The following is a 23186-nucleotide window of genomic DNA, read 5'->3' on the forward strand; positions in this document are numbered from 1 at the left end:
CTAAAGGAATAGAAACTTAAGGGCTCATTTGCAGAGAAAGTGAATGTAAAAACAGCAGTGTGACAAACTATCACCAACCAAATCATTTGTAAATCTTTTACATATTACCTTCAGTTCAGGGGCAAAGTGTTGAATGCGTTTGTGTTACTTGGCTTCCTGTCCCATTTTTATTTGTCCCTTCATCACTCATTAGGATGCAATACTGTGTATATTCTGTGTATGCTTTGCACATGTTCAATTTTGTTCTATTGGACAAATACATTTACATTTCAGTCATTTAGCTGACATTATTATCCAGAGTGACTTACAGGAACAACTAGGGTGAAGTGTTTAAATTCACTTTACTTTTTGTCCAGAAATATACAATTATTGTTATTTGATTACATGGGTGGTCAGATTTCTTGAGTGCTCATGCCATCTCTGGGAGAAATATTATTAGATTATTCTAAATCTCAATGATCCTTGTTGGATCGAGAACAGAAGAGAAAACTCCCATTTATTGTGAAACTGCAGAAATCTTCACCCATTAGAGAAGACAGGTTTGTGTCAGAACAGATATATTTGAGACAAGTTCAAGACTTTTAGCTATAAGTCTTGGAAACATGGAGACCACACCTTTTAGTGTAATGTATTGAAAAGTATACAAACACTTACAAGACCAATACACGTTAGTCAGCAGGAATTGAATCATGCATCATTTACCATGCCAAGAAGTCTATGTGAGTGATAGTCACATCCTGCTGTGATCAATAAACTAAATAAATAGAGAAAGAGAAAGAAAGTAGTTAACGTTCGGGAGGAACGCGTTGAACCAGGTGCAGGTCAAATTGAAGCACTTGGTAGCAGAATATGCCATGAGCAGGGGGTGGAGCTCATCACAAATCAGCTACTACAGTGGAGAGATCTAACAAACCTGAGTCAGATACATACTGTATGTTAACTTTTTATGGCTGGGGGCAGTATTGAGTAGCTTGGATGATTAAGGTGCCCAGATTAAACTGCCTGCTACTCAATCCCAGAAGCTAAAATATGCATATTATTAGTAGTTGTGGATAGAAAACACTCCGAAGCTTCTAAAACTGTTTGAATGATGTCTGTCAGTATAACAGAACTAATATGGCAGGCAAAAACCTGAGAAAAAATCCAACCAGGAAGTGGGAAATCTGAGGTAGGTAGGTTTGCCTATCCAATATACAGTGTCTTTGGGGTCATATTGCACATCCTAAGGCTTTCACTAGATGTCAACAGTCTTTAGAACCTTGTTTGATGCTTCTACTGTGAAGAATGAGGGAAGGAGAGCTCTTTGAGTCAGGTGTCTGGCATGAGCTGATCACGCTCGCTCCCGTGAGAGCGACCTGTGTTCCATCGCATTTCTGAAGACAAAGGAATTCTCCGGTTTAAATATTATTGAATATTTATGTTAAAAACATCCCAAAGATTGATTCTATACATCGTTTGACATGTTTCTACAAACTGTAATGAATTTTTTTGACTTTTCGTCTGACCTCCGCGTCATCAATTTGGATTTTGGAACTAAACACGCGAACAAAAAGGAGGTATTTGGACATAAATTATGGACGTTATCGAACAAAACAAACATTTATTGTGGAACTGGGATACCTGGGAGTGCATTCTGATGAAGATCATCAAAGGTAAGTGAATATTTATAATACTATTTCTGACTTCTGTTGACTCCACAACATGGTGGCTTGTTTGGGCTCTGAGCGCTGTACTCAGATTATAGCATGGTGTGCTTTTTCCGTAAAGTTTTTTGGAGATCTGACACAGCAGTTGCATTAACTTCACTAGGGTATTTGGGACGCTAGACCCACCTCTTCAACAGCCAGTGAAACTGCAGGGTGCCAAATTCAAATGAACAGAAATCCCGTAATTAAAATTCCTCAAACATACAAGTATTTGACACCATTTTAAAGATACACTTGTTGTAAATCCAGCCACAATGTCCCATTTCAAAAAGGCTTTACGATGAAAGCACACCAAACGAATATGTTAGGTCAGAGCCAAGTCTCAGAAAAACACAGCCATTTTTCCAGCCAAAGAGAGGAGTCACAAAAAGCAGAAATAGAGATAAAATGAATCACTAACCTTTGATGATCTTCATCAGATGACACAATACATGTATGTTTTATTCGGTAAAGTTCATATTTATATCCAAAAATCTGACACAAGTAATTTTTCCAACAATTGTTTACAGACAGATTATTTCACTTATAATTCCCTGTATCACAATTCCAGTGGGTCAGAAGTTTACATACACTAAATTGACTGTGCCTTTAAACAGCTTGGAAAATTCCAGAAAATTATGTCATGGCTTTAGAAGCTTCTGTTAGGCTAATTTACATAATTTGAGTCAATTGGAGGTGTACAATAATACGCAAGTATAAACACCATGGGACCACGCAGCTATCATACCGCTTAGGAAGGAGACGCGTTCTGTCTCCTAGGGATGAACGCACTTTGGTGCGAAAAGTGCAAATCAATCCCAGAACAACAGCAAAGGGCCTTGTAAAGATGCTGGAGGAAACTGGTACAAAATTATCTATATCCACAGTGAAACGAGTCCTATATCGACATAACTTGAAAGGCCGCTCAGCAAGGAAGAAGCCACTGCTCCAAAACCGGCATAAAAAAGCCAGACTATGGTTTGCAACGGCACATGGGGACAAAGGTCGTACTTTTTGGAGAAATGTCCTGTGGTCTGATGAAACAAATAGAACTGTTTGACCATAATGACCATCATTATGTTTGAAGGAAAAAGGGGGAGGCTTGCAAGCTGAAGAACACCATCCCAACCTTGAAGCCCGGGGGTGGCAGCATCATGTTGTGGGGGTGCTTTGCTGCAGGAGGTACTGGTGCATTTCACAAAATAGATGGCATCATGAGGGAGGAAAATTATGTGGATATATTGAAGCAACATCTTAAGACATCAGTCAGGATGTTAAAGCTTGGTCGCAAATGCGTCTTCCAAATGAACAATGACCCCAAGCATACTTCCAAAGTTGTGGCAAAATGGCTTATGGACAACAAAGACAAGGTATTGGAGTGTCCATCACAAAGCCCTTACCTCCTATAGAAAAATTGTGGGCAGAACTGAAAAAGTGTGTGCGAGCAAGGAGGCCTACAAACCTGACTCAGTTACACCAGCTCTGTCAGGAGGAATGGGCCAAAATTCACCCAATTTATTGTGGGAAGCTTGTGGAAGGCTACCTGAAACATTTGACCCAAGTTTAAACAATTTAAAGGCAATGCTACCAAATACTAATTGAGTGTATGTAAACTTCTGACCCACTGGGAATGTGATGAAAGAAATAAAAGCTGAAATAAATCACTCAACTATTATTCTGACATTTCACATTCTTAAAATAAAGTGGTGATCCTAACTAACCTAAGACGGGTAATTTTTACTAGGATTAAATGTCAGGAATGGTGAAAAACTGATTTTAAATGTATTTGGCTAAGGTGTTTGTAAACTCCCGACTTCAATTGCATGTCTGTATTTCATTTTCAATAAATTGTAATAAATGTCTAAAAACATGTTTTCACTTTGTCATTATGGGCTATTGTGGATAGATATAATATATTGAATCAATTTTGAATTCAGGCTGTAACACAGCAAAATCTGAATCAGTCAAGGTTCACTAGACTTACTACTGTGTTTCCTGTCTGGATGATGAACAAATCAAAATCAAATGTATTTGTCACATACACATGGTCCACAGCTGTCAGCCTCAAGGCACAAGGCAAAAAGCCTATAGGCGGCTTTGTTTCCATACATGCTCAGGGAGACGGGTATGCAGACCACTTGCAAAAATAGTTACAAAAAACAGATTTAAGTTGACACAGAAGGCAGACCACAACCAGATGCTGCAAACAGTGATTGTGTCAATATGAGGCAGAGATGTTGAGAACTTACTTGTTGTGAGTACGTTTTCATGGAAGCTTTTATTAACATTCTGAGAACGAATATGATAGGTTATTTGAAAGTAATTCAATAATGTCCTGTGAAAATGTTTCAAAAATACTTTTAATAACACTGCTAGCTTCGGTTAATGGTTTTGAACTCCAATCAAAAATAGGACACATGGAAAATAGTTTGGTTATGCATTGTTCACTCAAAAAAAATGTATATAAAGTTTTCTTAATGTTCTGAGAACATGACTTTAAATAGAGCCATGAGTAAAACCTGCCAAAACCGTGATGCCTAAGTACTGAAATTCTAACATAAGAACTTTCTTAACATTCTCTGAACGTTCTGAGACATTATTTTAAATAGAACCACGATGAAATGTGTAGGAAATGTTATGCTGAAGTACTGAAATTCTAACAGAAGAACTTTCTTAACATTCTCTGAACGTTCTGAGACATTATTTTAAATAGAACCACGATGAAATGTGTAGGAAATGTTATGCTGAAGTACTGAAATTCCCACAGAAGAACGTTGTTTCTTAACTTTCTTGTAACAATCTGAGAACATTACTTTAAAGGTGCACTATGCAAAAAGGCAGAAAATAATGTTAATTTGACCTTTATTTTGAAATTATGAAGGTTTTGCAGAACACCAAGCAGTGAAAAAAGTTAATGAATTTTAATTACAGGATGTAAAACCACAAACGAATATGAAAATTCAAAACATTACCACGTTCTATAAATGGTCTGTGTTCGGCAAACAGAACACTGTATTCAAACCACACCTCTAAATGATAACAGATAAATGCTGTAACTCGACACACCCTATATCATTTCACCTCCAGCTCCAAGTCAAAATGCACCTTATTGTACCCATCCTCGTGAGCGTGCTTCTTCCCAAAGGTAAGAGGACTATTTAGGTTATAGCCTACGGTTATTAGTCTATTATCTCATCTCCTTGATCATTTATAAAAAATAATTTAAAATAATCGGATGCTGTAACTTTTCACCTTCTCAGCATATTCACTCAAATGCTTTGAGTGCATACCAGGAGAATCAGAAGCATGCACCAACAAGCAGACTGACTGTCTTTATCCAGCCCAATGTGGAAGCTCGCGGATCATATCCTATGCGGGTAAATTAATGGCGGGTTAATTTAGGTCATACATTTGAGCCTAACGATAAAACAAATATTTAGGTTACATTTTTAACGTTTTTTAACCTGTATGTTTTTTTGCTTGCCTCGACCTCTTCTTTCCATTTCCAGGTGATATAAAATTATTGGATATCAACGCGAAGTCTTGCGCGGTGTCTGCTGAGTGTCTCAGTGCATCAGTGAACTTCGGAATCGCGCGCACAACGATCGCCAGCAAATGCTGCAACACGGACCTCTGCAACTCCCAAAGCGTCCCTGGTAACTATCTCAATGAGAATTATAGGCTCTTAGTTTATAATAAATGCTACTATTAAAACCTTTAAATTTAATAGCATGTTGAAAGGCTGAATTGAAATGAATCATTTTAATTGATAGTTCCATGAGGAAAGTTTGAGTTGATCAACTAGAGTATGTCAATTATTAAATTGGTACAAGTCTCCCTAAAATGAAATACAACCAACCGATGTATTTAGCGTAATTATTTAACGGCTGCCACGTGTTTTCAACATAGAGGAAGATTAATAATTTAAATAGGCTCCGTGGCGATTTTAGCATGTAAATCTTGGTGGGGCAAGCAGTCACCACACAACAACTCCAAACAATACATTAATTGCACTATAAGGGTGACCACAAACTGTTAGGTCTACATAAAGCCAGCGGAGCCTTGTCTGGCAGGGAAACAGTCAGTCCATCAGCCTCATTTAATGCCTTTAAAAAAAACATAGTTAATAAAGCTGACTTGCTTAAACAAATGTGATTCCTACTGACAATTGAGATGTACAAACTATGGCATAAGGGGTCGACAAGCAGATAATTTTGATTAAGACATTAATGAGCGAGCCAGGACTGACATAGTCAATATAACTAGTTGTTCAGTACTTTTGAAATGTACAGGGACAGAATTCAGAACATGGGCCATTCTTACAGTGTTTTACCTGTACACCAAGTCAGCACCATATGATAAATAAAGGGGGCATGTAAGCAGACACAATTTCTCTTCATTATTTCTCTTCATATGACATATGGCAAGGATTTTGAAAGTAAGATGATGACATGATCAGTCCAATCAAAGGTACTGTACATATAACATGATTTGACATCATTTTTTTCTGTGGCCAATGACCTTGAGCCTTATTGGAAGGGCACTACTAATGTAATTCTATGGCAGGAGCCAAAGGGCTTCAATTTTCTATGTCTACCCTTACTACTTGGCCGTGACGTAGTGTCCCCATGAGTGACAGAACACTGAGCCAATCATTGCTGGCTTGCCCCACCACCATAGAAAGCACTGATCTAGGCTGAAACACCTGCATTTTGGAGCTGATTTACTAAAGAAAACAAAAACGAGATCATGTTTGTAGGTGGCTTTATTAACTTAATGATATATATATTTTTTTACATTGTTTGCAAACTGATATGTTACTCGTATTAATGCCAAAATAACATGCAACTTTTTTTTTTACAAATTTATTTCCTACTTTGCTTTTTTGCAAAAAATGTGGGGCTCAAATTTATTTTCTGAATAACAGGTCGCAACTGAATAGGAAGGAATAGGAAGGAAGGAATAGAATTAATCTATTTTGATTTTGGTTTGTGGTGAGCTGGGAGTGAAAAGTGCAATCACCTATCCTTTAGAGTCCACTAAAGGCCTTCCTAATGGCAAGACATGCTTCACCTGTACCGGAACGGACTGCACGAGCACTCTGAGCTGCTTGGGAGACGAGGACCGCTGCATCTCAACAACAGGTAGTGTTTCAGATTAACGTTATCTGCACATTTTTTACATTCCTAAAGCCTCTTCCTTTAGTCTCTCAGACTGCTCTCATAGACTAGACATAGTAAACGTAAATCCGGGACACTCAAATTAGTATGACATGTTATGTTTGGTATAGTTACATCAGATAGAAGGTTACGTAAGGCAAAAATGTAAGGAGGGTGGTTGGTTGGAGTGGATGGGTGGGCATATAATGCGAACGTCTAGTAACTCAAAGGTTGCATGTTTGTATCTCATCACCTACAACCTTAGCATTTTAGATACTTAGCAAATACTTAGCATGTTAGCTACCCCTTCCCCCAACCTTTTAGATAACCATAACCGCTAACACTAACCCCTACTGCTAGCTAACGTTAGCATTAGCCACATAGCTAATATTAGCAACAAATATTTTGGAATTAGTAACATATCTTACATTTGGCAATTTGTAACATATCATAGGAATTGTAATTCATAACATATCATACGAAATGGATGATGGATATCCACAAATGAATGCATAAATAAGTATTTTAAATGAGTGTGCACTGCACTGATAAGTTTCCCAATCTCCAAATAAACCTCCAACCGTGGCCTAACTGCAGCAAAAAAATTACTCCATGGCCCAACGTTTTAATTACGACGTGGTGATGTATCTTAGCTGTCAGTGAAACTCCTTAAAAGTGAAACTAACATGTACATTTAGGCATGAATTCCCAATGGTTAAGGATAGGGCTAAACTTAGGTTTATGTAATAATTCTGATTGGTTAAGGTTTGGGAAAGCCTTAAAACAAAAACGAGCTCCTTGCACTGGGATTGAACACACGACCCTCAGAGCCGGAGTTTGCGGCTTAAACACTCTATCCCCCATCACAACACCCTAGCAAGCCTACTAGATGGTAATAGGCACTCACGTTGCCCCTAGTGGATGGGATATCTTCACATTTCACCAGGTGCAAATGTAATCTGGTACCTACAGAATCAGCACCTACCGGAGTATTCCATAGGCTGAAAGTTGTATCCAATGTGCACTTATCAGGAGTTGACTGGACTTGGGAAGCATTGAGTCTTGTGAATAGCAATAACATTTTCTTGTGTGTGCTGCTAGTGAACACGGGTGGCGAGAAGATGTCAATGAAGGGATGTGCCTCCAAGAGCATCTGTATGGGAGACGTGTCACAAGCACTGGGGTCCGCCACTGGCATGGAGATGAAGTGCTGCGAGGGCAACCTGTGTAACAACGCCCAGAGCATCGGACTGAGCCTCCTGATCCTGGTGACATCCATGGTCTCTGTCACCCTGTTCTACTGAGAGACACCTTGCCTTCACCACCTCCATCGTAACAGGAGCCTCCCTGTCATTGTCCCCCTCCCCCCCATCTCCCCATGCTACTGCCCCAGTCTCCACTATCTACCTGTTGTGTGTATTAATAATGAATGTTATAGAATAGCCCCTTTCACTGGATACTTCCTTGGGGCGTCACATTATGTAGTGTTAACTCAACCCCTTCACCCCCGCTAGCGTAATGCTGCAGCCACCTGTGGAATGCACTATAGCCATTTCATTTTAGGGACAGCTCTCGCAAAAAAAATACACACCCACAACAACCCACACCTACTTCCGTCCTACAACCCCTACACACACTCACACCCATCCTCTTCTCTCCCCAAGGCCCTGTGAGTCAGTGAGGCGTTTATGTTTGGCGAGGCATTTGCCAATCTAAGCAAGTGTGGTACATTGCTTCAAATCATTGGCATTGTTAGCTTTCACCTGTTTTTAATGTTCTGAATAACATAAAAGGCTATTGAATCCCATTTTTTACCTAGCAGAAATATACTTGAAATTAAAAATGTCACTGGATGTGTACAGTGTTAATGTGTTTGCTTGATAAACAAGATTAATTCTGTAAATTAAAAAAATATGAAAAGTATATGAATTACTGAATAGATGAGCTGACTCTTTATTCTCACAACCTCCTGCTTCCTAGTTCAATGAGGCAAAGAATAAAAAATAAAAAATATCCACAATATTCACTACAAGATTGAGGTTTAGGGTTTAGTGAATGGTTTGTCCCAAATAGAATGCTTTTCTTTTTTTGAAATATTTAGGACTAGTTTATTACTTGCCACCCATTTTAAAACTGACTGCAGCTCTTTGTTATTAAGTGTTGCAGTGAATTCACTTGCTGTAGTAGCTGATGTGTTTAATGTTGAGTCATCAGCATACATAGACACACCGGCTTTACTCAGTGCCAGTAGCAGGTCATTAGTAAAGATTGAATAAAGTAAGGGACCTAGAACACTGCTCTATGGAATGCCCTAGTCTACCTGGATTATGCTAGAGTTTTCAATTAAAAAACACCTTCTGGGTTCTGTTAGACAGGTTATTCTCAATCCACGATATAGCAGGGGATGTAAAGCAATAACATATGTTTTTCCAGCAGCAGATTATGATTAAGTCTAACAAAACAGCTCCCACAAGTTTCTTATTATCAATTTATTTCAGCCAATCATCAATAATTTGTGTAAATGCTGTACATGTTAAATGCCCTTCCCTATAAGCGTCACGAATGTCAGCTGTTAATTTGTTTACTGTGAAATAGCACTGTATCTGGTCAAACACTTTTTTTCTCCAAAAGTTTACTAAGGGTTGGTAGCAGACTAGTTGGTCGGCTGTTTGAGCCAGAAAAGGAAGATTTGCTATTCTTGTGTACCGGAATGACTTTTGCTTCCCTACAGCCCTGAGGGAACACGCTTTCCTGTAGGCTTGGATTGAAGAAATGGCTCAGTAATTTTCCATCCAAGTTGTCAGACCCAGGTTGCTTGTCATTGTTAATAGACACCAATTCATTTTTCACTCGTTCCACACTCACTTTACGGAATTCAAAATGACAATGCTTGTCTTTAATAATTTGGTCAGTTATGAATGGAAGAGTAGGTTCAGAATTTGTTGTTGCTAACCTTGCCAATGAAACAATCCTTAAAGTAGTTGGCAATATCAGTGGGTTTTGTGATGAATGAGCCATCGGATTCAGTGAAGGATGGAGCTGATGTCGCCATTTAGCCCAAAAGTGTTTTACTATCATTCTTTATATATTTATTTTGTTTCATGGTACAGTTTCTTCTTTTTGTTTAGTTTGGTTACATGATTTCTCAATTTACAGTAAGTTTGACAATCTGCCGTGCTGCCAGACTTACTTACCATTTATCTCAGCCATACAAATGTTAAATTCCTCATCAATCCACAGGGATTTAAGGGTTTTTACAGTCATTTTCTTAACTGGTGCATGCTTATTAGTAACTGGAATAAGCAATTTCATGAATGCAGCCGTCTGGTTTCTCCTCATTACACACAACAAACTAGCCAAAGTTATTTAGTTTTTTTTTTTTTTTTTAGTTGTTTTTCCTCATTTATCTACACACAATAACCCATAATGACAAAGCAAAAACAGTTATTTAAAACATTGTAACTAAATAATAAATAAATACCTTATTTACATAAGTTATCAGGCCCTTTGCTATGATACTCGAAATTGAGCTCAGGTGCATCCTGTTTCTATTGATTATCCTTGAGTTGTTTCTACAACTTGACTGGAGTCAACCTGTGGTAAATTCTATTGGTTGGACATGATTTGGAAAGGCACACACCTGTCTATATAAGGTCCCACAGTTGACAGTGCATGTCAGAGCAAAAACCAAGCCATGAGGTCGAAGGAATTGTGCGTAGAGCTCAGGATTGTGTTGAGGCACATATCTGGGGAAGGGTACCAAAATATTTCTGCAGCATTGAAGGTCCCCAAGAACACAGTGGCCTCCATCATTCTTCAATGGAAGAAGTTTGGAACCACCAAGACTCTTAATAGAAATTGCCGGCCGGCCAAACTGAGCAATCTGGGGAGGTGACCAAGAACCTAATAGTCCCTCTGACAGAACTACAGAGTTCCTTTATGGAGATGGGAGAACCTTCCAAAAGGACAACCAGCTCTGCAGCACTCCACCAATCAGGCCTTGAGTGGCCAGATGGACACTCCTCAGTAAAAGGCACATGACTTGGAGTTTTCAAAAAGGCCCCTAAAGGACTCTCAGACCATGAGAAACAAGATTCTCTGGATGCTTTTCAGCAGCAGGGACTGGGAGACTAGTCAGGATCGAGGGAAAGATTAATGGAGCAAAGTACAGAGAGATCCTTGATGAAAACCTGCTCCAGAACGCTCAACAGGACAATGACCTTAAGCACAAAGCCAAGACAACGCAGAAGTGGCTTCGGGACAAGTCTCTGAATGTCCTTGAGGGGCAAAGCCAGAACCCGGACTTGAACCCAAACAAACATCTCTGGAGAGACCTGAAAATAGCTGTGCAGCGACGCTCCCCATCCAACCTGACAGAGCTTGAGAGGATCTGCAGAGAAGAATGGGAGAAACTCCCCAAATACAGTTGTGCCAAGTTTGTGGCTTCATACCCAATAATAAATTGCTTTGTCGTTATGGGGTATTGTGTGTAGATTGATGAGGGGAAAAAATGATTTAATCCATTATAGAATAAGGCTGTAACGTAGCAAAATGTGGAAAAAGTCAATGGGTCTGAATACTTTCCGAATGCATTGTACATCTTCAACATTGAAATCACTACAAAACATCTTGTATGATCTCTTATACACTATATTAGACCCAGTCTTTGGAACTTTGGTTTTGCTAGATATGGTTCATAGGCGCATGATTACTGTTGACAATATCTGTTGGATTGACAGAGGCATTCAGTTGAGTTAGAGGAACATAAATGATTTTACTTACAATATGACTTTCAACACCCCTGGGACAATGTATATTTGCAGCAGCACTACGACTCAGTAATGCAATGGTAGGGATTATCTGAGCAGGGCTTGGGTCACTGATAAGTCATTGTTTCAACACAGCCTTGCACCCAAGCGAACCGTAGAATCCATTGCTGCCTTCCATTAGGCCTCATCACTGTCAAACACTCCCTAAAACACTTCAGCGAGCACACCTTTCTAATCGACCTGGCCCGGGTATCCTGGAAGGATATTGACCTCTTTCCGTCAGTAGGGGATGCCTGGTTGCTCTTTAAAAATGTTTTCCTCACAGTCTTAAATAAGCATGCCCCAATCAAAAAATGTAGAACTAAGAACAGATATAGCCCTTGGTTCACCCCAGACTTGACTGCCAGCACAAAAACATCCTGTGGCGTTCTGCATTAGCAAAGAATAGCCCCCGTGATATGCAACTTTTCAGGGAAGTCAGGAACCAATACACTCAATCAGTTAGGAAAGCTAAGGCTAGCTTTTTCAAACAGAAATGTGCATCCTGTAGCACTAATTCCAAAAAGTTTTGGGACAATGTAAAGTCCATGGAGAATAAGAGCACCTCCTCCCAGCTGCCCACTGCACTGAGGATAGGAAACATTGCCAACACCAATAAATCTACGATAATCGATCATTTCAATAAGCATTTTTTTATGGCTGGCCATGCTTTCCACCCCTTTCCACCCCTTTCCAACTCAGCACCCCCTGCAGTAACTTGCCCAAGCCCCCCCCCCCCCCGCTTCTCCTTCACCTACATCCAGACAGCTGATGTTCTGAAAGAGTTGCAAAATCTGGATCCCTACAAATCAGCTGGGCTAGACAATCTCTCTTTCTAAAATGATCTGCCAAAATTGTTGCAACCCATATTACTAGCCTGTTCAACCTCTCTTTTATACCGTCTGAGAACCCTAAAGATTGGAACACTGCCACGGTCATCCCCTTCTTCAAAGGGGGAGACACTCTAGACCCAAACTGTCTATATCCATCCTGCCCTGCCTTTCTAAAATCTTAGAAATCCAAGTTAACAAACAGATCACCAACCATTTCAAATCCCACTGTACCTTCTCCACTATGCAATCTGGATTCCGAGCTGGTCATGGGTGCACCTCAGCCACGCTGAAGGTCATAAACGATATCATAACCGCCATCGATAAAAGTCAGTACTGTGCAGCCGTCTTCATCGACCTGGCCAAGGCTTTCGACACTGTCAATCACTGCATTCTTATCGGCAGACTCAATAGCCTTGGCTTCTCAAATGACTGCCTCGCCTGGTTCACCAACTACTTCTCAGATTGAGTTCAGTGTGTCAAATCGGAGGGCCTGTTGTCCGGACCTCTGGCAGTCTCTGTGGGGGTTCAATTCTCGGGCCAACTATTTTCTCTGTATATATCAATGATGTTATTCTTGCTGCTACTGATTCTCTGATCCACCTCTACTCAGACAACACCATTCTGTATACATCTGGCCCTTCTTTGGACACTGAGCTAACAAACCTCCAAACAAGCTTCAATGACAAACAACACTCCTTCCGTGGCCTCCAACTGCTTTTAAATGCAAGTAAAACTAAGTGCAGGTTCTTCAACCAATTGCTGCCCGCACCCTCCCGCCCGCCCGACTAGCATCACTACTCCTGACGTTTCTGACTTAGGCTCTGGCAGATCCTGGCTGACTAGCGGCTCTGGCAGATCCTGACTGACTGGCGGCTCCTGGCTGACTGGAGGCTCTGGCGGCTCCACGCTGACTGGCGGCTCTGGCGGCTCCACGCTGACTGGCGGCTCTGGCGGCTCCACGCTGACTGGCGGCTCTGGCGGCTCATGACAGACGGGTGACTCTAGCAGCTCTGGACAGACGGGAGACTCTAGCAGCTCTGGACAGACGGGAGACTGGTGGCGCTGGGCAGACTGGAGACTCCGACAGCGCTGGAGAGGAGGAAGGCTCTGGCAGCGCTGGACAGAGGAGCTCTGGCGCCTCTGGACTGAGGGGCGGAAGCTCTGGCAGCGCCGGACAGGTGGGAGACTCCGGCAGCACTGGAGAGGAGGAAGGCTCTGGCAGCGCTGGACAGAGGGGCTCTGGCGCCTCTGGACAGAGGGGCTCTGGCGCCTCTGGACAGAGGGGCTCTGGCGCCTCTGGACAGAGGGGCTCTGGCGCCTCTGGACTGAGGGGCTCTGGCGCCTCTGGACTGAAGGGCTCTGGCGCCTCTGGACCGAGGGGCGGAAATTCTGGTAGCGCCGGACAGGCGGGAGCACCTGTATTGATGGGACGGAGAGACAGCCTGGTGCAGGGTGCCGGCACTGGTGGTACCGGGCTGGGGACATGCCTTGCATACTACGCCAAATCAACATCTCTCTCTTTTCACTCTCCTCCAATTCTATTCACAACTCCTCGAGTGTCTCCTCATCTCCCATCCGTTCACTCTCCTCCAATCTCTCCAATAACTCCTCAACCCTCTCAGACTCAGCCCTCAGCTCTGCTTTGGGGCGGCGATATTCCCCTGGCTCTGCCCAGGGTCCTTTTCCGTCCAACTCGTCCTCCCATGTCCATGAGTCTTGTGATGCTGGCTGTTGCTGTTCATTTCCACGCCGCTTGGTCCCTATTTGGTGGGTGATTCTGTAACGGTTTTCTTCCGTTGAAGGAGAGGAGGACCAAAATGCAGCGTGGTTAGAGTTCAACATGTTTAATCAAGACCATACACGAGAACACTACAAAATACAAAACAACAAATGTGAAAACCAAAACAGTCCTATCTGGTGCATAGACACAAAGACAGAAGACAAGAATCAACTACCCACAAAACCCAACACAAAACAGGCTACCTAAATATGGTTCCCAATCAGAGACAATGACTAACACCTGCCTCTGATTGAGAACCATATCAGGCCAAACATAGAAATGCGAAAACTAGACACACAACATAGAATGCCCACTCAGCTCACGTCCTGACCAACACTAAAACAAAGAAAACACAAAAGAACTATGGTCAGAACGTGACAGCCTCCTTCACTCATGCTGTCAAACAAACCCTCGTAAAACTGACTACCAATCCTTGACTTCGGCGATGTCATTTACAAAATAGCTTCCAATACTCTGCTCAGCAAACTGGATGTAGTCTATCACAGTGCCATCCGTTTTGTCACCAAAGCCCCATATACCACCCACCACTGCAACCTGTATGCACTTGTTGGCTGGCCCTCACTACACATTTGTCGCCAAACCCACTGGCTCCAGGTCATCTATAAGTCTATGCTAGGTAAAGCCCCGCCTTATCTCAGCTCACTCGTCACCATAGCAACACCCACCCGTAGCACGCACTCCAGCAGGTATATTTCACTGGTCACCCCCAAAGCCAACACTTACTCTGGCCGCCTTTCCTTCCAGTTCTCTGCTGCCAATGACTGGAACGAATTGCAAAAAACTAAATCACTGAAGCTGGAGTCTTATATCTCCCTCTCTAACTTTAAACATCACCTGTCAGAGAAGCTTACCCATCACTGTACCTGTACACAGCCAATCTGTAAATAGCACACCGAACTACCTCATCCCCATATTGTCAGGATTTGGCCAGGGTTGTTCCGGTTTTTGGTCACTAGATGCCCCCATTGTGCTTTTTGACCTTTTGTTTTCCCTTGATCCCCATTATTATTTGCACCTGTGCCTCGTTTCCCCTGATTGTATTTAAACCCTTAGTTTTCCTCAGTTCTTTGCTCTGTGTTTGTATGTTAGCACCCAGCCCTAGTATTCTGTGAACGCTTGTTGATCCTGGTGGACTCTCTTGTGGAATTCTGTTTTTGTTCTTGTTTATTTATTTTTGAGTATCTTTTGAGGCTTTTTATGCTATTCCTACCACCTTGTGGATTTACCTTTTTGTCTTGGAGGATTACCTTTGTTCTTGTGGAATTCCTTTTGAGGTTGTGGAGTTACATGTTTTCCTGAAGGACTTCTCTTTTTACTTCATTAAATACACCGTCTCAAGTACTGCTGTGTCTGCCTCATCTTCTGGGTTCTGCCGACTATTCGTGGCTCAGTAGGTTAAGTGACTGTTTCTCACTCCGGAGACCCGGGTTCGTACCGGGTCCTGACACATATTGTTACTTATCCTCTTGCTCTTTTGCACACCAGTATCTCTACTTGCACATCTATCACTCCAGTATTAATGGCAAATTGTAATTATTTCGCCTCCATGGCCTATTTATTGCCTTACCTCCCTACTCTTCTACATTTACACACACTGTACATAGATTTTTATATTGTGTTATTGATGTACGTTTGTTTATGTGTATCTCTGTGTTGTTTTTGTCGCACTGCTTTGCTTTATCTTGGCATGGTCGCAGTTTTAAATGAGAACTTGTTCTCAACTGGCCTGGTTAAATAAAGGTGAAATACAATTTTAAAAATAAAACAGCATTACGTATTATTCTGTACGTAAATCCGAGACACTCCATTTATTATGATATGCTATGTATACATTCTTTTGATGTCCATCATCCATTTCATATGAAATGTTACAAATTTGGAAACGTACACTATGTTATGAATTCAAGCCAGTTGGCTAATGTTAGCTAGCTGACTAATGTTAGCTAGCTGACTTACGTCAGCTAGACTAGGGCTTAGGGTGAAGGTTAGGGTTAAGTTTAGGAGTTAGGTTAAAGGGTTAAGGTTAGGATTACGGTTAAGGGAAGGGTTAGCTAAGGGGGTTAAGGTTAGGAATAAGGTTAAGGGAAGGGTTAGCTAAGGGGGTTAAGGTTAAGGGAAGGGTTAGATAACATGCTAAGTAGTTGCAAAGTAGCTAAAAAGTATTAAGTAGTTGAAAAATTGCTAATTAGCTAAAATGCTGAAGTTGTTCCTGATGAGATTCAAACTCACAACCTTTGGGTTGCTGAACCTTCGCGTTAAACACCAACCCATCCGCCCTGACCAACCACCCTCCTTTTGTTTTTGCATTAAGTAACCATCGGTCTTATGTAACAATACCAATCATAACATACTAATTTGAGGTTCACGGCTTTACATTTACTCTGTTATGTCTAATCTATGAGACCAAGCTGAACATATGGGAGCTTTGAACAGTTCTTACAGCCAAACACTGTAGGGTAGCTTCAGAATGCTAAGAACACTTTATTTACCTGATTCTTTACACTATCAGTCTGTCAATCATATCAGTAATTTATCATCACAGAACATAATTTATATTACTAGTGTCCTTGGTCACTACTGTAGAGCTTACAGTATTAAAAGGAGGGTCTCTTTTATCCCGTGTGGCATGCCACAGTAAGAGGAGCTATAGGATCTCATATATAATGTTGATGGTGGAGTAACATGACTCTTTACATGATCAATCAGTCATTTACCATCACAGAACAGTTAACAAAATAATATTTGATGTGTCCTGTGACACTGCTGTAGCATTTCAAGCTGGAAAGTGTCTGTGGCATGCTCTTTAAGTCTATGATATACCACAGTAAGAGGAGCTATAGGATCCCCCCCCTACACCACCATTACAATCATCCACATTACTCTTACAGAATTTCCACATGGGCAAGGACATTCTAAATTTAATCAAAGCCTAAAGGATGACAACCTGTTTTTAACAAAGGATTTTATAACTGACTTATTCCTGCATGCAATTCAATATTAATCTTTAAAACAAACCCCCAAAAATTGCTCAAAGAGTTCATATTAACAAAGGAAGTTGAAGAAACAGTACAAATGGATAGCAATAACGACTGTACCATAGAGGCACAGAATAAAGTATAAACTATTATTAAAAAAAATCAAATTGGATGGAAATGGGTGAAAAATTTATATTTTGTTATTACCTTTATTTAACCAGGCAAGTCAGTTAAGAACAAATTCTTATTTTCAATGACGGCCTAGCAACAGTGGGTTAACTGCCTGTTCAGGGGCAGAACGACAGATTTGTACCTTGTCAGCTCGGGGGTTGCAACCTTCCGGTTACTAGTCCAACGTTCTAACCACTAGGCTACCCTGCCGCTTCAACATAGAAATGTTACCAAAAATAATTGACATAAACCATGATTCACAAAATGATATTTTGAAAGAGGAAGCTAAGTACTTAAAGTATATGTTCTCTTTTCAGTCTCGTCCATTTCCACTAAATTAAATTAACTGTAGTGATTGTATCCCTAATAATAGCATACAATTAACAGCTGTACAGAAAGACATGTGTGAGGTACAAATTGCAGGAACTTCTTGATGCAATTAAATATTTTAAGCATTGTTAATTTAATAATTCTGCTGTGGATTATGTATTAAACCACCCAGACACATCAAAGATACAGTTCTCTAAAGATACAGTCCTCCTTCTGAGCTGAGCTGCAGGACAGGAATAAAACTGCTCAGGGATGTTACCATTAGGCTATTGGTGATTGAAAAAAAGTTACAGAGTTCAATGGCTGTGATGGGAGAAAACTGAGGATGGATAAACAACATTGTAGTGACTCCACAATAATGATTTAAATGACAATGAAAATAATTAATGGAAATAAACATATTGTATGCAACTGAAGTAATACTGCAAAAAAAAAATGTTTTGTCCTAAATGCAAAGCCTCATGTTTGGGGCAAATCCAAGTAACTGCCTCCATATTTCAAGCATGGTGGTGGCTGCATCATGGTATGGGCATGCTTGACATTGGCAAATACAGGGGAGTTTTCATGGATAAAAAGAAACGGGATGCAGCTAAGCAGAAAAACCTGCTTCAGTCTGCTTTACAGCAGATACTGAGAGAGGAATTTACATTTCAGCAGGACAATAATCTACAACACAAGGCCAAATCTACACTGGAGTTGTTTACCAAGAAGACAGTAAATGTTCCTGAGTGGCCAAGATACAGTTTTGACTTAAATCTGCTTGAAAATCTATGGCAGGATTTGAAAATTACTGTGTACCCATGAGCACCAACATCTTCACAGAGCTTGAACTATTATGAAAATAATAAAAGGGCTGATATTGAACAATCCAGGGGTGTAAAGCTCTTAAGCACCTTCTTTGTCCGCTTTGAAGATAATACAGTGCCACCATCACGACCCGCTAACAAGGACTGCCCCCCCACCCCTCTCCATCTCCAAGGCCGATGTGATTAAAACATTTAAACATGTTAATCCTCGCAAGGCTGCTGGCCCAGACGGCATCCATAGCCACGTCCTCAGAGCATGCGCTGACCAGCTGGCTGGTGTGTTTCCGGACATATTCAATCTCTCCCTATCCCAGTCTGTTGTCCCCACATGCTTCAAGATGGCTACCATTGTTCCTGTACCCAAGACGGCAAAGATAACTAAATGACTACCGCCCCGTAGTACTCACTTCTGTCATCAGGAAGTGCTTTGAGAGACTAGTCAAGGATCACCTCCACCTTACCGGCCACCCTAGACCCACTTCAGTTTACATACCGCCCCAACAGGTCCACAGACGACACAATCGCCATCACACTGCCCTATCCCATCATGACTAGAGGTCGACCGATTAATCGGAATGGCTGATTAATTAGGGCCGATTTCAAATTTTCATAACAATCGGTAATCAGCATTTTTGGACACCGATTAGAAATAGTCCTATAATAGCTACAACCTTAAACTCCTTGCCTGGGAATATTGAAGACTCATGTTAAAAGGAACCACCATCTTTCATATGTTCTGAGCAAGGAACTTAAACGTTAGATTTTTTACATAGCAAATATTGTACTTTTACTTTCTTCTCCAACACTTTGTTTTTGCATTATTTAAACCAATTCGTTCCAGTTATTGGCAGCAGAGAACTGGAAGGAAAGGCGGCCAAAGTGGGTGTTTGCTTTGGGGATGACCAGTGAGATATACCTGCTGGAGCGCGTGCTATGGGTGAGTGTTTTTATGGTGACCAGTGAGCTGATATAAGGCGGAGCTTTATCTAGCATAGACCTGTAGATGACCTGGAGCCAGTGGGTCTGGCGACGAATATGTAGCGAGGGCCAGCCAACGAGAGCATACAGGTCGCAGTGGTTGGTGGTATATGGGGCTTTGGTGACAAAATGGATGGCACTGTGATGGACTGCATCCAGTTTGCTAAGTAGACTGTTGGAGGCTATTTTGTAAATGACATTGCCGAAGTCGAGGATCGGTAGAATAGTCCGTTTTACGAGGGTATGTTTGGCAGCGTGAGTGAAGGAGGCTTTGTTGCAAAATAGGAAGCCGATTCTAGATTTCATTTTGGATTGGAGATGATTAATGTGAGTCTGGAAGGAGAGTTTACAGTCTACAAATGCCTAGGTGTCTGGTTAGTTGTCCACATATTCTAAGTCAGAAACGTCCAGAGTAGTGATGCTAGTCGGGCGGGCGGGTGCGGGCAGCGATCGGTTGAAGAACATGCATTTAGTTTTACTAGCGTTTAAGAGCAGTTGGAGGCCACGGAAGGAGTGTTGCATGGCATTGAAGCTCGTTTGGAGGTTTGTTAACACAGTGTCCAAAGAAGGGCCAGATGTATACAGAATGGTGTCGTCTGCGTAAAGGTGGATCAAGGAATCACCTGCAGCAAGAGCGACATCGTTGATATGTACAGAGAAAAGAGACGGCCCGAGAATTGAATCCTGTGGTACCCCCATAGAGACTGCAAGAGGTCCGGACAACAGGCCCTCCAATTTGACACACTGAACTCCATCTGAGAAGTAGTTGGTGAACCAGGTGAGGCAGTCATTTGAGAAACAAAGGCGGTTGAGTCTGTCAATTAGAATGCAGTGATTGGCAGAGTCGAAAGCCTTGGCCAGGTCGATGAATACGGCTGCACAGTCTTGTCTTTTATCGATGGCGGTTATGATATCGTTTACCCGTGACCAGCTCGGAAGCCGAATTGCACAGTGGAGAAGGTACGGTGGGATTCGAAATGGTCAGTGATCTGTTTGTTAACTTGGCTTTCAAAGACTTTAGAAAGGCAGGGCATAATGGATATAGGTTTGTAACAGTTTGGGTCTAGAGTGTCTCCCCCTTTGACCGCAGCAGCTTTCCAATCTTTAGGAATCTCGGACAATATGAAAGAGAGGTTGAACAGACTGGTAATAGGGGTTGCAACAATGGTGGCAGATAATTTTAGAAAGAGGGTCCAGTTTGTCTAGCCCAGCTGATTTGTATAGGTCCAGGTTTTGCAGCTATTTCAGAACATCTGCTATCTGGATTTGGGTGAAGGAGAAGCTGGGGAGGCTTGGGCAAGTAGCTGTGGTGGGTGCCGAGCTGTTGGCCCGGGGTAGGGGTAGCCAGGAGGAAAGCATGGCCAGATGTAGAGAAAAGCTTATTGAAATTCTCTGTTATCGTTGATTTGTCGGTGGTGACAGTGTTTCCTAGCCTCAGTGCAGTGGGCAGCTGGGAGGAGGTGCTCTTATTCTCCATGGACTTTACACTGTCCCAGAACTTTTTGGAGTTAGAACTACAGGATGCACATTTCTGTTTGAAAAAGCTATGGGTACGTTTGTTGACCCCCAGTCCATTCGAGGTGAAGGAACTCCAGCAAAATTAATATTTTAGTCCTTTTACTCTGACACCATGTCTTGTTTTGCAGGCTTTGTACAAAATAAAAAAAATGCAGTACGTATGTCCATGTGTCCCCAGCCATGATCAACTGAAAAAGGCCCTCATGACCTGGGTGGTATTTACCAATCATAGTGCAGTATGATACGACGATAGAATGCAACCAATTACAAGTCAGTATGTTGACACATTTTAATATTACACGTGTTTCATTGCATTTTAATATAGTCTGTAACGTTTGTTCCTGAATCTCCCAATCTACTATGGAGTTATTTTTCATCCCTTTACTACCACAGTTTGTGTTCTTACTGGGACACTCTGCTTCTCATTGGTTTGCTGTGTGAGGAAAAACAAACATCTAATGTCTTCATAAATCAACTTCAAGTACTCAAAGAATGTAAAGGTAAAGTAGCAGTAACTATTAGTCACCAATGAGCTACTGTCTCCACTTGTCTACCTCTTCTCAGTTGTCGTCACTAGTTAACACAGCCACAAAGTCATAAACCCCTCCGATTTCTACAATTTCTCTTCTTCAGATTTTAAACTTAACCTTGAGCCTAACCCTAACCTTATATGAAGGCCAAAAAGTCAATGATTTATTCTTCTACATTTTTTATGGTAGACTATTTTGACCATTTGGCTGTGTTGTTTGGCTATTCTCATTCCGTGGTGGCCTCTGTAAATCACCACGTCTCCTGTTGGTTTGTAGAAGGTATTACATCATATGTTTCTGTGAAATAGGAATGATGAGCAAGAGGAGTAGAGGACTAAAATGTGAACAATCATAATGCACCAATGTTAGGTGTAGAAATCATCCAGCCATTATGTAGAAATTATGTTGAATATAATAATAAACTACATTCATCAATCTGACTCCAAAATTATGTGAATATATGCAACAGGCCCTGTGCGTCTCTGGAGGAATCTAACTAAATCATTTCTGAGTCTGTTGGTACATTGAAAGTCGAGACAGCAAATGTCTTTAGGTCAATACTTACTATAGACTTGTGTTTACTCTATTTAATCATGTTACATTTGCAGAATTGAAGGAAAAAGGAAATTTGCAGAATTAAAATTATATTTTGGTTAATATGTACACACTGGCAATTTTTTCACCTCATTCGTTGGAGTTGGAATATCCTGAACATCTCCACTTTGCACATAGAAGTCAAGCTTACCTGTTGACTATATGACTACAGTACCCAGAATATGAATATATCAGATATGTTACATAGACAGACCATGAGAGGGAGCAAGGGGTGGTGTGAAAACCAACTCCCTAAGAATACATAGAATAACCGTGCTATACAATAACGCAGTGACAACAAAAAGACCACAGTCACACAGTGCCAGAATAAATTCAACTACACATGTTTCATCACAAAACCGTAGAGCACGGTCAAGCAAGTTAACGTTTTCAACAACTACTGACTTAGAAACACAGAGTTCCTGCAAGTGAGCACAAAGAAAAGGAGCACTGGCTCCGCTATTCCAGCACCATTTTAATGAAAATATTTAAAAATCAACAAATTATAAAGGCAATCGTTTAATACACTAAAAACAAACTTAAAGATACCAAAAACAATTTAGTCCAATCAATGTTGCTAAATATCATGTGGCTATCCATGGTACTGTTTCTGTGTGTGTGTGTGTGTGTGTGTGTGTGTGTGTGTGTGTGTGTGTGTGTGTGTGTGTGTGTGTGTTTGCGTGTGCACACATGTAAAAAAAAAAATAAGTTAATGATAATGATAAGTTAGTCCAGGTGAGTCCAATAACTCTGATGCGAGTGACGAGGGAGGGCAGGTGTGCGTGATGCAGGGTAATCTGGCGCCCTCAAGCGCTAGAGAAGGGAAGAGCGAGAGCAGACGTGACAATCTCATATGTATATACTGTATTTTATACCATCTATTGCATCTTGCCTATGTCGCTTGGTCATCTCTCATCCATATATTTGTATGTATATATTCTTATTCCATCCCTTTACTTATATTTGTGTGTATTAGGTAGTTGTTGTGGAATTGTTAG

The 23186-nt window shown here is 41.2% G+C and overlaps 1 protein-coding gene across 2 annotated transcripts; it reads left to right on the forward strand.

The window, feature by feature from the left end:
- The first annotated feature begins 3729 nt into the window (after nucleotides 1-3729).
- On the forward strand, nucleotides 3730-8781 carry LOC139390160 (urokinase plasminogen activator surface receptor-like). 2 transcript variants are annotated; one of them, XM_071137386.1, is made up of 6 exons: nucleotides 3730-3943; nucleotides 4773-4830; nucleotides 4946-5062; nucleotides 5195-5341; nucleotides 6719-6829; nucleotides 7946-8781. In XM_071137386.1, exons 2-6 carry the CDS (start codon nucleotides 4785-4787, stop codon nucleotides 8146-8148), a joined length of 624 nt encoding a protein of 207 aa, XP_070993487.1. In that variant the 5' UTR covers nucleotides 3730-3943; nucleotides 4773-4784; the 3' UTR covers nucleotides 8149-8781. The 2 variants fall into 2 exon arrangements, with proteins under 2 accessions (XP_070993487.1, XP_070993478.1); XM_071137377.1 differs by having other exon boundaries at nucleotides 3757-3939.
- The last annotated feature ends 14405 nt before the right edge of the window (nucleotides 8782-23186 follow it).

This window comes from Oncorhynchus clarkii, chromosome 3 (assembly GCF_045791955.1).
Source record: "Oncorhynchus clarkii lewisi isolate Uvic-CL-2024 chromosome 3, UVic_Ocla_1.0, whole genome shotgun sequence".
NCBI classification, from domain to species: Eukaryota; Metazoa; Chordata; class Actinopteri; order Salmoniformes; family Salmonidae; genus Oncorhynchus; species Oncorhynchus clarkii.

Excerpts from the sequence above, each read along its gene's own strand:
- LOC139390160 (XM_071137386.1), top strand. The coding sequence starts at position 4,785 with ATGCACCTTATTGTACCCATCCTCGTGAGCGTGCTTCTTCCCAAAG. Across the intron at positions 5,063-5,194 it reads GCGGATCATATCCTATGCGG|GTGATATAAAATTATTGGAT; the intron begins GTAAATTAATGG and ends TTCCATTTCCAG. Across the intron at positions 6,830-7,945 it reads CCGCTGCATCTCAACAACAG|TGAACACGGGTGGCGAGAAG; the intron begins GTAGTGTTTCAG and ends GTGTGCTGCTAG.